This window comes from Littorina saxatilis, linkage group LG15 (genome assembly GCF_037325665.1).
Source record: "Littorina saxatilis isolate snail1 linkage group LG15, US_GU_Lsax_2.0, whole genome shotgun sequence".
Taxonomy (NCBI): Eukaryota; Metazoa; Mollusca; class Gastropoda; order Littorinimorpha; family Littorinidae; genus Littorina; species Littorina saxatilis.
The window spans coordinates 48,640,237-48,653,379 of record NC_090259.1 but is presented as its reverse complement, the minus strand read 5'-3'; the positions used below and the strand labels follow the sequence as shown (position 1 = coordinate 48,653,379).

General features: G+C 45.1%; 1 protein-coding gene across 2 annotated transcripts in view; it reads right to left on the bottom strand.

The window, feature by feature from the left end:
- Window positions 1-13,143, bottom strand: part of LOC138949514 (uncharacterized) — a 725,664-nt gene that overhangs the window by 248,077 nt on the left and 464,444 nt on the right. For both annotated transcript variants that reach the window (XM_070321340.1, XM_070321341.1), the window contains exons 17-18: window positions 6,861-6,941; window positions 5,290-5,367 (exon numbers count right to left, since the gene is read on the bottom strand). In XM_070321340.1, the coding sequence (XP_070177441.1) occupies window positions 5,290-5,367; window positions 6,861-6,941 (159 nt within the window). The remainder of the gene's footprint in view (window positions 1-5,289; window positions 5,368-6,860; window positions 6,942-13,143) is intronic.

Below are 13,143 nucleotides of genomic sequence, written 5' to 3'. Positions count from 1 at the left end.
TCTCTCTTTCTCTCTATCTGTCCCTCTGTCTCTCTCTCTTTCTCTCTGTCTGTCCCCCAGTCTCTTTCTCTTTCTCTCTGTCTGTCCCCAGGTCTCTTTCTCTTTCTCTCTGTCTGTCCCCTGGTCTTTCTCTCTTTCTCTCTGTCTGTCCCCCGGTCTCTCTCTTTCTCTCTGTCTGTCCCCCGGTCTCTCTCTTTTTCTCTGTCTGTCCCCCGGTCTCTCTCTCTTTCTCTCTGTCTGTCCCCCGGTCTCTCTCTTTCTCTCTGTCTGTCCACCGGTCTCTCTCTTTCTCTCTGTCTGTCCCCTGGTCTCTCTCTTTCTCTCTGTCTGTCCCCCGGTCTCTCTCTCTTTCTCTCTGTCTGTCCCCCGGTCTCTCTCTTTCTCTCTGTCTGTCCCCCGGTCTCTCTCTTTTTCTCTGTCTGTCTCACTCTCTCTCTCTCTCTCTCTCTGTCTGTCCCCCGGTCTCTCTCTCTTTCTCTCTGTCTGTCCCCCGGTCTCTCTCTTTCTTTCTGTCTGTCCCCCGGTCTCTCTCTCTTTCTCTCTGTCTGTCTCCCGGTCTCTCTTTCTTTCTCTCTGTTTGTCTGTCCCCAGGTCTCTCTTTCTTTCTCTCTGTCTGTCCCTCGGTCTCTTTCTCTTTCTCTCTGTCTGTCCCCCAGTCTCTTTCTCTTTCTCTCTGTCTGTCCCCAGGTCTCTCTCTTTCTCTCTGTCTGTCCCCCGGTCTCTTTCTCTTTCTCTCTGTCTGTCCCCCGGTCTCTCTCTCTTTCTCTCTGTCTGTCCCCCGGTCTCTCTCTTTCTCTCTGTCTGTCCACCGGTCTCTCTCTCTTTCTCTCTGTCTGTCCCCCGGTCTCTCTCTCTTTCTCTCTGTCTGTCCCCCGGTCTCTCTCTTTTTCTCTGTCTGTCCCCCGGTCTCTCTCTCTTTCTCTCTGTCTGTCCCCCGGTCTCTCTCTCTTTCTCTCTGTCTGTCCCCCGGTCTCTCTCTTTCTTTCTGTCTGTCCCCCGGTCTCTCTCTCTTTCTCTCTGTCTGTCCCCCGGTCTCTCTCTTTTTCTCTGTCTGTCTGTCCCCAGGTCTCTCTTTCTTTCTCTCTGTCTGTCCCTCTGTCTTTCTCTTTCTCTCTGTCTGTCCCCCAGTCTCTTTCTCTTTCTCTCTGTCTGTCCCCAGGTCTCTCTCTTTCTCTCTGTCTGTCCCCCGGTCTCTTTCTCTTTCTCTCTGTCTGTCCCCCGGTCTCTCTCTCTTTCTCTCTGTCTGTCCCCCGGTCTCTCTCTTTCTCTCTGTCTGTCCACCGGTCTCTCTCTTTCTCTCTGTCTGTCCCCTGGTCTCTCTCTTTCTCTCTGTCTGTCCCCCGGTCTCTCTCTCTTTCTCTCTGTCTGTCCCCCGGTCTCTCTCTTTCTCTCTGTCTGTCCCCCGGTCTCTCTCTTTTTCTCTGTCTGTCCCCCGGTCTCTCTCTCTTTCTCTCTGTCTGTCCCCCGGTCTCTCTCTCTTTCTCTCTATCTGTCCCTCTGTCTCTCTCTCTTTCTCTCTGTCTGTCCCCCAGTCTCTTTCTCTTTCTCTCTGTCTGTCCCCCGGTCTCTTTCTCTTTCTCTCTGTCTGTCCCCCGGTCTCTCTCTCTTTCTCTCTGTCTGTCCCCCGGTCTCTCTCTTTCTCTCTGTCTGTCCACCGGTCTCTCTCTTTCTCTCTGTCTGTCCCCTGGTCTCTCTCTTTCTCTCTGTCTGTCCCCCGGTCTCTCTCTCTTTCTCTCTGTCTGTCCCCCGGTCTCTCTCTTTCTCTCTGTCTGTCCCTCGGTCTCTCTCTTTCTCTCTGTCTATCCCCCGGTCTCTCTCTCTTTCTCTCTGTCTGTCCCCCGGTCTCTCTCTCTTTCTCTCTGTCTGTCCCCCGGTCTCTCTCTTTCTTTCTGTCTGTCCCCCGGTCTCTCTCTCTTTCTCTCTGTCTGTCCCCCGGTCTCTCTCTTTTTCACTCTGTCTGTCTCTCGGTCTCTCTCTCTTTCTCTCTATCTCTCCCCCGGTTTCTCTCTTTCTCTTTGTCTGTCCCCCGGTTTCTCTCTCTTTCTCTCTGTCTGTCCCCCGGTCTCTCTCTTTCTCTCTGTCTGTCCCCCGGTCTCTCTCTCTTTCTCTCTGTCTGTCCCCCGGTCTCTCTCTCTTTCTCTCTGTCTGTCCCCCGGTCTCTCTCTCTTTCTCTCTGTCTGTCCCCCGGTCTCTCTCTCTTTCTGTCTGTCTGTCCCTCGGTCTCTCTCTTTCTTTCTGTCTGTCCCCCGGTCTCTCTCTTTCTCTCTGTCTGTCCCCCGGTCTCTCTCTTTCTCTCTGTCTGTCCCTCGGTCTCTCTCTTTCTCTCTGTCTGTCCCTCGGTCTCTCTCTCTTTCTCTCTGTCTGTCCCCCGGTCTCTCTCTCTTTCTCTCTGTCTGTCCCCCGGTCTCTCTCTCTTTCTCTCTGTCTGTCCCTTGGTCTCTCTCTCTTTCTCTCTGTCTGTCCCCCGGTCTCTCTCTCTTTCTGTCTGTCTGTCCCCAGGTCTCTCTTTCTTTCTCTCTATCTGTCCCTCTGTCTTTCTCTTTCTCTCTGTCTGTCCCCCGGTCTCTCTCTCTTTCTCTCTCTGTCCCCCGGTCTCTCTCTCTTTCTCTCTGTCTGTCCCCAGGTCTCTCTCTTTCTCTCTGTCTGTCCCCCGGTCTCTTTCTCTTTCTCTCTGTCTGTCCCCCGGTCTCTCTCTCTTTCTCTCTGTCTATCCCCCGTTCTCTCTCTTTCTCTCTGTCTGTCCCCCGGTCTCTCTCTTTCTCTCTGTCTGTCCCCCAGTCTCTCTCTCTTTCTCTCTGTCGGTCCCCCGGTCTCTCTCTCTTTCTCTCTGTCTGTTCCCCGGTCTCTCTCTTTCTCTCTGTCTGTCCACCGGTCTCTCTCTTTCTCTCTGTCTGTCCACCGGTCTCTCTCTTTCTCTTTGTCTGTCCCCCGGTCTCTCTCTTTCTCTCTGTCTGTCCCCCGGTCTCTCTCTCTTTCTCTCTGTCTGTTCCCCGGTCTCTCTCTTTCTCTCTGTCTGTCCCCCTGTCTCTCTCTTTTTCTCTGTCTGTCCCCCGGTCTCTCTCTTTCTCTCTGTCTGTCCACCGGTCTCTCTCTTTCTCTCTGTCTGTCCCCCGGTCTCTCTCTTTTTCTCTCTGTCTGTCCCCCGGTCTCTCTCTCTTTCTCTCTGTCTGTCCCCCGGTCTTTCTCTCTTTCTCTCTGTCTGTCCCCCGGTCTCTCTCTTTCTTTCTGTCTGTTACCCGGTCTCTCTCTCTTTCTCTCTGTCTGTCCCCCGGTCTCTCTCTTTTTCACTCTGTCTGTCTCTCGGTCTCTCTCTCTTTCTCTCTATCTCTCCCCCGGTTTCTCTCTTTCTCTTTGTCTGTCCCCCGGTCTCTCTCTCTTTCTCTCTGTCTGTCCCCCGGTCTCCCTCTTTCTCTCTGTCTGTCCCCCTGTCTCTATCTCTCTTTCTCTCTGTCTGTCCCCCGGTCTCTCTCTCTTTCTCTCTGTCTGTCCCCCGGTCTCTCTCTTTCTCTCTGTCTGTCCCCCGGTCTCTCTCTCTTTCTCTCTGTCTGTCCCCCGGTCTCTCTCTTTCTCTCTGTCTGTCTCCCGGTCTCTCTCTCTTTCTCTCTGTCTGTCCCCCGGTCTCTCTCTTTCTCTCTGTCTGTCCCCCGGTCTCTCTCTTTCTCTCTGTCTGTCCCTCGGTCTCTCTCTCTTTCTCTCTGTCTGTCCCCCGGTCTCTCTCTTTCTCTCTGTCTGTCCCCCGGTCTCTCTCTTTCTCTCTGTCTGTCCCCCGGTCTCTCTATTTCTCTCTGTCTGTCCCCCGGTCTCTCTCTTTCTCTCTGTCTGTCCCTCGGTCTCTCTCTTTCTCTCTGTCTGTCCCCCGGTCTCTCTCTTTCTCTCTGTCTGTCCCCCGGTCTCTCTCTTTCTCTCTGTCTGTCCCCAGGTCTCTCTCTTTCTCTCTGTCTGTCCCCCGGTCTCTCTCTCTTTCTCTCTGTCTGTCTCCCGGTCTCTCTTTCTCTCTGTTTGTCTCCCGGTCTCTCTCTCTTTCTCTCTGTCTGTCCCCCGGTCTCTCTCTCTTTCTCTGTCTGTCCCCCGGTCTCTCTCTCTTTCTCTCTGTCTGTCCCCCGGTCTCTCTCTCTTTCTCTCTGTCTGTCTCTCGGTCTCTCTCTCTTTCTCTCTATCTGTCCCCCGGTTTCTCTCTTTCTCTCTGTCTGTCCCCCGGTCTCTCTCTTTCTCTCTGTCTGTCCCCCGGTCTCTCTCTTTCTCTCTGTCTGTCCCCCGGTCTCTCTCTCTCTTTCTCTCTGTCTGTCCCCCGGTCTCTCTCTTTCTCTCTGTCTGTCCCCCGGTCTCTCTCTTTCTCTCTGTCTGTCCCTTGGTCTCTCTCTTTCTCTCTGTCTGTCCCCAGGTCTCTCTCTTTCTCTCTGTCTGTCCCCAGGTCTCTCTCTCTTTCTCTCTGTCTGTCCCTCGGTCTCTCTCTTTCTCTCTGTCTGTCCCCGGGTCTCTCTCTTTCTCTCTGTCTGTCCCCAGGTCTCTCTCTTTCTCTCTGTCTGTCCCCCGGTCTCTCTCTTTCTCTCTGTGTGTCCCCCGGTCTCTCTCTCTTTCTCTCTGTCTGTCCCTCGGTCTCTCTCTTTCTCTCTGTCTGTCCCCCGGTCTCTCTCTTTCTCTCTGTCTGTCCCCCGGTCTCTCTCTTTCTCTCTGTCTGTCCCCCGGTCTCTCTCTTTCTCTCTGTCTGTCCCTCGGTCTCTCTCTCTTTCTCTCTGTCTGTCCACCGGTCTCTCTCTTTCTCTCTGTCTGTCCCCTGGTCTCTCTCTTTCTCTCTGTCTGTCCCCAGGTCTCTCTCTTTCTCTCTGTCTGTCCCCCGGTCTCTCTCTTTCTCTCTGTCTGTCCCCTGGTCTCTTTCTCTTTCTCTCTGTCTGTCCCCCGGTCTCTCTCTTTCTCTCTGTCTGTCCCCCGGTCTCTCTCTTTCTCTCTATCTGTCCCCCGGTCTCTCACTCTTTCTCTCTGTCTGTCCCCCGGTCTCTCTCTTTTTCTCTCTGTCTGTCCCCCGGTCTCTCTCTTTCTCTCTATCTGTCTCTCTCTTTCTCTCTATCTGTTCCCTGGTCTCTCTCTCCGTCGCTTTAACACTAGCTGTCTCACATCGTAAACACAAGAAAAGACACATATGCTAATTCGCACGCATATACTAAACCGGGCAGCATGCATTTGCAAACAGAATTATTCATAATGACATGCATATTCATGCATCTGCCTACAAACAACTTCTATTCTTTTAGATTCAAAATAAAATCCATCAAAAAGACAAAAGATACTCACTGCAAAGACCAGAATTACATGTCGCCCCGGACTGGCATAGCAGTGGATGATTCGAACAGTCCTTGTTTACCTTCACTCCTGAACAACAAAACATGAAGAGGTTGCAACAACAGTTCAAACCTCACAAGTTTTGTTTGGGCAAACACTTATAAAACAAGAAAAGTAAATGCATTTCTTTCTTTATTTGGTGTTTAACGTCGTTTTTAACCATTCAAGGTTATATCGCGACGGAAGTAAATGCAAATTCGACTCACCTTTCTTCATATGTATTATACGAATCACAAACAATATAGTTACTATTCTAGGGCCGAATAAGTTTGTCTCTATGTTATATGTACCACCACTGCGATTTCTCTATGTGAGATATGGAGAATACTACATGGCTTGCTGTGTCGTACCAGATTTACACGATTTTTTTGATTTTTTTAAATATTGAACTGCGAGCGAAAGCGAGCTGTTCACTATTTGAAAAAGCAACGAGTGTAAAAATGGTACGACACAGCAAGCCATGTAGTATTCTGTTTATCCTACATACTGTACTTATGTGTATTTTACTGAAAATGTCTTGCAGTCGAGGCAGCTAAATTGAAGACGTTTGTTTTAGAACCTCGATCTCTTCTAAAGCCTCGTGCAATCTATTACGTCAAAGCAAAGAAACGTCACTCTGAAAGTGTGGCGTGACGTGTGAGTTCTAAAGATTCATCGAGGGTAATTAGCGAGCGCAATTTTTGTTTCTATAATGACGTTTGTCTCGGTGACTTTGGCATCATAAGCAGTGGAAAAACAGGTCCCTGCCAGACTTGCTTGACATGACCTCATTTACATGATATACACACGTGTGATTTGAACGATTATTATCTCACGGGTGTCTCTCTCATGTATGTAGGATAAAATACAGTTAATTTGATTGATAGTGTCTTGAAGTACACACAGTTGTTTAGTCTTTGTGTTCTTGCAGAGAATGCTCATATTTCCAGGGCAAGTTGCGGGACAAATAGTACCAACACAAAAGCCAGACAAGATGCCAGCTGGGAACGCTATTCATCGCTGACCACAGCCATGTTTTCGATAGTTTTCTTGCTATTTTGCGTGGAATAATAAACTTGACAGTCAATCATACTTTCACTGTGTCATAATGTTTGTGTGTGGTATGTAACAGGCTAGCGACTTTTTTGCGGATACTCGCCCAGCTGGCAATTAGTTACATTTCTGAGATTTGGCCATCCCTGCTAGTATACTTTCATGTATGCTGCTCCGTGCACCTGGATTGACAGTAACTTTGAAAGGCACAAGAGATTCAAATTCACGTCGTCATGGAATTTTTCTGCAACTCGTTTAAAGGACAAAAGTGACTGTGTTTATTATGAAATATTTTGAGTGTTTATACTCATTCCTGGAATGGAAAGGATACAAGAATGTTAAATCATGCATTATCAGTTTTATTTAACAGGATATTATTCATGGAACGTGATTGACTAATTAGTCTGAAGCTTTAAAACTTCAAAATCGCCAAGAATCGAGTTACTCCAAAAGTCCACGATGACATCGGAATATTGTTTATGGATACTCACTGCAGACGTTATCAACGCCGCACACGTCTAAAGACTTGCACTCATTGGCTCCCTGCGTGCATCGCTCTCCCGTCAGGAGCTCTTCACACACACACACACACACACACACACACACACACACACACACACACACACACACACACACAGACACACACACAAACACACACACACACACACACACTCACATACACACACACATACACACACACACACACACAAACACACACGCGGGCGCCCGCACACAATGTGTTAGTTTTTTACATTTAGTCAAGTTTTCACTAAATGTTTTAACATAGAGGGGGAATCGAGAAGAGGGTCGTGGTGTATGTGTGTCTGTGTGTCTGTCTGTCTGTGTGTGAGTAACGAGCGTTTCAGAGTAAACTACTGGACCGATCTTTATGAAATTTTACATGAAAGTTTCTGGGTATGATATCCCAATACTGTTTTGGATAAATGTCTTTGATGACGTCATATCCGGCTTTTTGTAAAAGTTGAGGCGGCACTGTCACACCCTCATTTTTCAATCAAATTGATTGACAGTTTTGTAAAGCAATCTTCGACGAAGGCCGGAATCCAGCATTGCATTTCAGCTTGGTGGCTTAAAAATTAATTGATGACTTTGGTCATTAAAAATCTGAAAAGTGTAATATATAAAACGATCCAAATTTACGTTCAACTTATTCTTCAGTATTTTCTGATTCCAAAAACATATAAATATGTTATATTCGGATTAAAAACAAGCTCTGAAAATTAAAAATATACAAATTGTGATCACAATTTAATTTACGAAATCGATTTAAAAACAATTTCATCTTATTCCTTTTCGGTTCCTGATTCCAAAAACATATGTTTGGATTAAAAACACGCTCAGAAAGTTAAAACGAAGAGAGGTACAGAAAAGCGTGCTATGCTGCACAGCGATATAACCACTACCGCGCTAAAGAGGCTCGTCAGTTTCAGTGCGTTTTGCACGAGCGGCGGACTACGGTCATTGTGAAAAAATGCAGTGCGTTCAGTTTCATTCTGTGAGTTCCACACCTTGACTAAATGTAGTAATTTCGCCTTACACGACTTGTTCTTAGCTGCAGTTGACCTTCGCTGGTCGTCGTGAGTCCGTGTGGACCCAGAAGGGTGTTTAATTGCAAATATCTCTTAAACCAGTTGGAATTTGAGCATTTAAGAATGCCTCAGACACCTAAAAAGCTCTCGTGTCCTACAATATCATTAAATTTCAGCGAGAAGTAATTAAAACAAGTGGCGTAAGGCGAAAATACAACATTTAGTCAAGTAGCAGAATGAAACTGAACGCAATGCCATTTTTCAGCAAGACCGTATACTCGTAGCATCGTCAGTCCACCGCTCATGGCAAAGGCAGTGAAATTGACAAGAAGAGCGGGGTAGTAGTTGCGCTAAGAAGGATAGCACGCTTTTCTGTATCTCTCTTTGTTTTAACTTTCTGAGCGTGTTTTTAATCCAAACATATCATATCTATATGTTTTAGGAATCAGGAACCGACAAGGAATAAGATGAAAGTGTTTTTAAATTGATTTCGACAATTTAATTTTGATCATAATTTTTATAAATTTAATTTTCAAAGCTTGTTTTTAATCCAAATATAACACATTTATATGTTTTTGGAATCAGAAAATGATGAAGAATAAGATGAACGTAAATTTGGATCGTTAAATAATTTTTTTGTTTTTTTTTACAATTTTCAGATTTTTAATGACCAAAGTCATTAATTAAGTTTTAAGCCACCAAGCTGAAATGCAATACCGAAGTCCGGGCTTCGTCGAAGATTACTTGACCAAAATTTCAACCAATTTGGTTGAAAATGAGGGCGTGACAGTGCCGCCTCAACTTTCACGAAAAGCCGGATATGACGTCATCAGCGCCAGTGGCCTGAAGAAGAAAACTCCTGGACACCCGAACGAATGGTTTTGACACGACTTGTAGAGGCAAAGCCCCTCGGGGTATGTTTTGGGTGGTGGGGAACACGCATTTCAGTCTTGCACCTGGGTCTTCCAGGTCTGTGACCTAATAAAAAAGTGTGTGTGTGTGTGTGTGTGTGTGTGTGTGTGTGTGTGTGTGTGTATGTGTGGTGTGTGTATGTGTTTGTGTATGTGTGTGTGTGTGTGTGTGTGTGTGTGTGTGTGTGTGTGTGTGTGTGTGTGTGTGTGTGAGAGAGAGAGAGAGAGAGAGAGAGAGAGAGAGAGAGAGAGAGAGAGAGAGAGAGAGAGAGAGAGAGAGAGAGAGAGAGAGAGAGAGAGAGAGAGAGAGAGAGAGAGAGTCATTGATCAACCCCTTATAACTCAACTATTTTCCCCTTCAAAAACATGGTTTTGCTTTTTAGCCGATCCCCAAACAGAGAAGAAAGCACCATCCATACATCTCAAGTTAAGAATAAAACGAGTATTATATTCATTCGTTCGGCCCGGACGTGAAAAACACCAAATTTCGCCTTTGCAGCCGTTGTTTCAGCACGCGTGCCGGACCGCTGAGCCGAAATGTGACGTCACTATATTCTTGTTTTTATATTTAGTCAAGTTTTGACTAAATATTTTAACGTAGAGGGGGGAATCGAGACGAGGGTCGTGGTGTATGTGTGTGTGTGTGTGTGTGTGTGTCTGTCTGTGTGTGTGTGTAGAGCGATTCAGACTAAACTACTGGACCGATCTTTATGAAATTTGACATGAGAGTTCCTGGGTATGAAATCCCCGAACGTTTTTTTCATTTTTTTGATAAATGTCTTTGATGACGTCATATCCGGCTTTTCGTGAAAGTTGAGGCGGCACTGTCACGCCCTCATTTTTCAACCAAATTGGTTCAAATTTTGGTCAAGTAATCTTCGACGAAGCCCGGGGTTCGGTATTGCATTTCAGCTTGGTGGCTTAAAAATTAATTAATGACTTTGGTCATTAAAAATCGGAAAATTGTAAAAAAAAAAAAAAAAAATTATAAAACGATCCAAATTTACGTTTATCTTATTCTCCATCATTTGCTGATTCCAAAAACATATAAATATGTTATATTCGGATTAAAAACAAGCTCTGAAAATTAAATATATAAAAATTATTATCAAAATTAAATTGTCCAAATCAATTTAAAAATACTTTCATCTTATTCCTTGTCGGTTCCTGATTCCAAAAACATATAGATATGATATGTTTGGATTAAAAACACGCTCAGAAAGTTAAAACAAAGAGAGGTACAGAAAAGCGTGCTATCCTTCTTAGCGCAACTACTACCCCGCTCTTCTTGTCAAGTTCACTGCCTTTGCCATGAGCGGTGGCCTGACGATGCTACGAGTAAAATGGCATTGCGTTCAGTTTCATTCTGTAAGTTCGACAGCTACTTGACTAAATATTGTATTTTCGCCTTACGCGACTTGTTTATATTTAGTCAAGTTTTGACTAAATATTTTAACATCGAGGGGGAATCGAAACGAGGGTCGTGGTGTATGTGCGTGTGTGCGTGTGTGTGTGTGTGTGTGTGTGTGTGTGTGTGTGTGTAGAGCGATTCAGACTAAACTACTGGACCGATCTTTATGAAATTTGACATGAGAGTTCCTGGGTATGAAATCCCCATACGTTTTTTTCATTTTTTTGATAAATGTCTTTGATGACGTCATATCCGGTTTTTCGTGAAAGTTGAGGCGGCACTGTCACGCCCTAATTTTTCAACCAAATTGGTTCAAATTTTGGTCAAGTAATCTTCGACGAAGCCCGGGGTTCGGTATTGCATTTCAGCTTGGTGGCTTAAAAATTAATTAATGACTTTGGTCATTAAAAATCTGAAAATTGTAAAAAAAATACAAATTTATAAAACGATCCAAATTTACGTTTATCTTATTCTCCATCATTTGCTGATTCCAAAAACATATAAATATGTTATATTCGGATTAAAAACAAGCTCTGAAAATTAAATATATAAAAATTATGATCAAAATTAAATTGTCCAAATCAATTTTAAAAACACTTTCATCTTATTCCTTGTCGGTTTCTGATTCCAAAAACATATAGATATGATATGTTTGGATTAAAAACACGCTCAGAAAGTTAAAACAAAGAGAGATACAGAAAAGCGTGCTATCCTTCTTAGCGCAACTACTACCCCGCTCTTCTTGTCAATTTCACTGCCTTTGCCATGAGCGGTGGACTGACGATGCTACGAGTATACGGTCTTGCTGAAAAATGGCATTGCGTTCAGTTTCATTCTGTGAGTTCGACAGCTACTTGACTAAATATTGTATTTTCGCCTTACGCGACTTGTTTTTAACCTAAACTCAAACTCATTATGACCTTAACATTTGATGAGGGTCAATCAGACGTGGGTCAAGTCTTGGGGTCATCACACTTCATTAATGTGTAAACTTTGAAAGATCTAGCATCCAAAACATGGAATAAAAAATGTCTCGTTTTTGAACCAAACTTGAACCCTATGTGGCCTTGGCATTTGACACAGGTCATTGGAACTCGAGTCATGGCTGAAGATTATACAATCCTGTAAGTGTGTAAAGTTGCAAGGAACATCGAGAAAATAGTCATTTTTCATTTCTTTTCTGTCCTTGATATTTGGCACGGTTCAATTAAACTTGGGGAATGCCTGAACGGGCGCAGTGGCGTGGTGGTAAGACGTCGGCCTCCTAATCGGGAGGTCGTGAGTTCGAATCCCGGTCGCTGCCTCCAGGGCCCGTATGCTTATGGGGGAAGTTCGCGACAACTCCCGAAGTTTTGAGTGACATCGGAAGTACTTGCCTCACTTTCGTATGCATGGGCCGGAAAAAGGGTTTACCTCGAAGCAAAGCGAGGAAGTAACTCAGGGTATTTTGCGACTACTTCTAAAGTTTTGAGTGACATCGGAAGTACATCCTCACTTTCGCATGCATGGGACGAAAAAAGAGTTTACTTTGGAAGCTAACGAGGAAGTAAATGAGGGTAAATGTACTACAGCCAGACCCAGTAGTAAACACGCTACTTCCACAGTTTCTCAGTGCAAAAAGGCAGGGCTTTTCTTCAGTTTTTCATGTCAAACCGAGCTGACGCTCCCAAAGAGAGAAAATAGAGGGAAAAGTCGTATCTTCTGCATGCATTTCGTGCAAATTTCCCTGAATACAAACCTGAGTTGCCAGCTTTGACTTTTGTTTGTTCTGGGTCATTGGCCACCACTCTTTCATTCCCGCTTATACGAGGGGGTTACTGTGTTTCTATGAAAATGGGCGTCGTTGTGTGCATGTGTGAGTGTGTGTGTGTGTGTGTGTGTGTGTGTGTGTGTTTGTGTGCGTGCGTGCGTGTGTTTGTGTTTGTGTGCGTGTGTGTGTGTGTGTGTTTGTGTGTGTGTGTGTGTGTGTGTGTGTGTGTGTGTGTGTGTTCGAGTGTTGAAGTGTAAGTTTCTGCTATTTTTTTTGTCATTGCTTTATCTGTGTGTGTGTGTGTGTGTGTGTGTGTGTGTGTGTGTGTGTGTGTGTGTGTGTGTGTGTGTGTGTGTGTATGTATTTGTGCCTGTCTGCCTGTGTGTGCGTGCGTGCGGGTATAATTGTGCGTCTGTTCCTTCATACGTTTGTTTGCGTGTTCGCGCGTGCCGTGTGTGTGTGTGTGTGTTTGTGTGTGTGTGTGTGTGTGTGTGTGTGTGTGTGTGTGTGTGTGTGTGTGTGTTTGTGTGTGTGTGTGTGTGTGTGTGTGTGTTTTCGATGTTATGTGTGTGTTCGACGGTGTGTGTGTTCGACGGTGTGTGTGTGTGTGTGTGTGTGTGTGTGTGTGTGTGTGTGTGTGTGTGTGTTCGACGTTATGTGTGTGTTCGACGGTGTGTGTGTGTGTGTGTGTGTGTGTGTGTGTGTGTGTGTGTGTGTGTGTGTGTGTGTGTGTGTGTGTGTGTGTGTGTGTGTACCCACTCTCCACACTATGATGAGCTGACTATATTTGCGCCTTGATATTTTATTCATGTTCTTACGTTTTATGCTGTTTATTGTGATTCACCACACCCGAGTTTATCGTAATTGAGATAATAAAGTGTTCTATGTCTATGTATTATGTCTAATACACATGCACACACGCACGTAGGCTACAAAAATCCAATCTTGACTTTGAACTTTATATAAACATACATCCTCTTCACAATTAACGAGGACAAACGTAATTTACAAACACCTAAGTACAAACATTTTTCTGTTTTAAAAATTCGGACACACATTTTCTCAAATAATATGAAATTCGCTGAACTTATCTTCTTTTCACTACACCTTATATCTTGATTCCCAAAAAATGGAGTTCTGCCTTTTTAAATT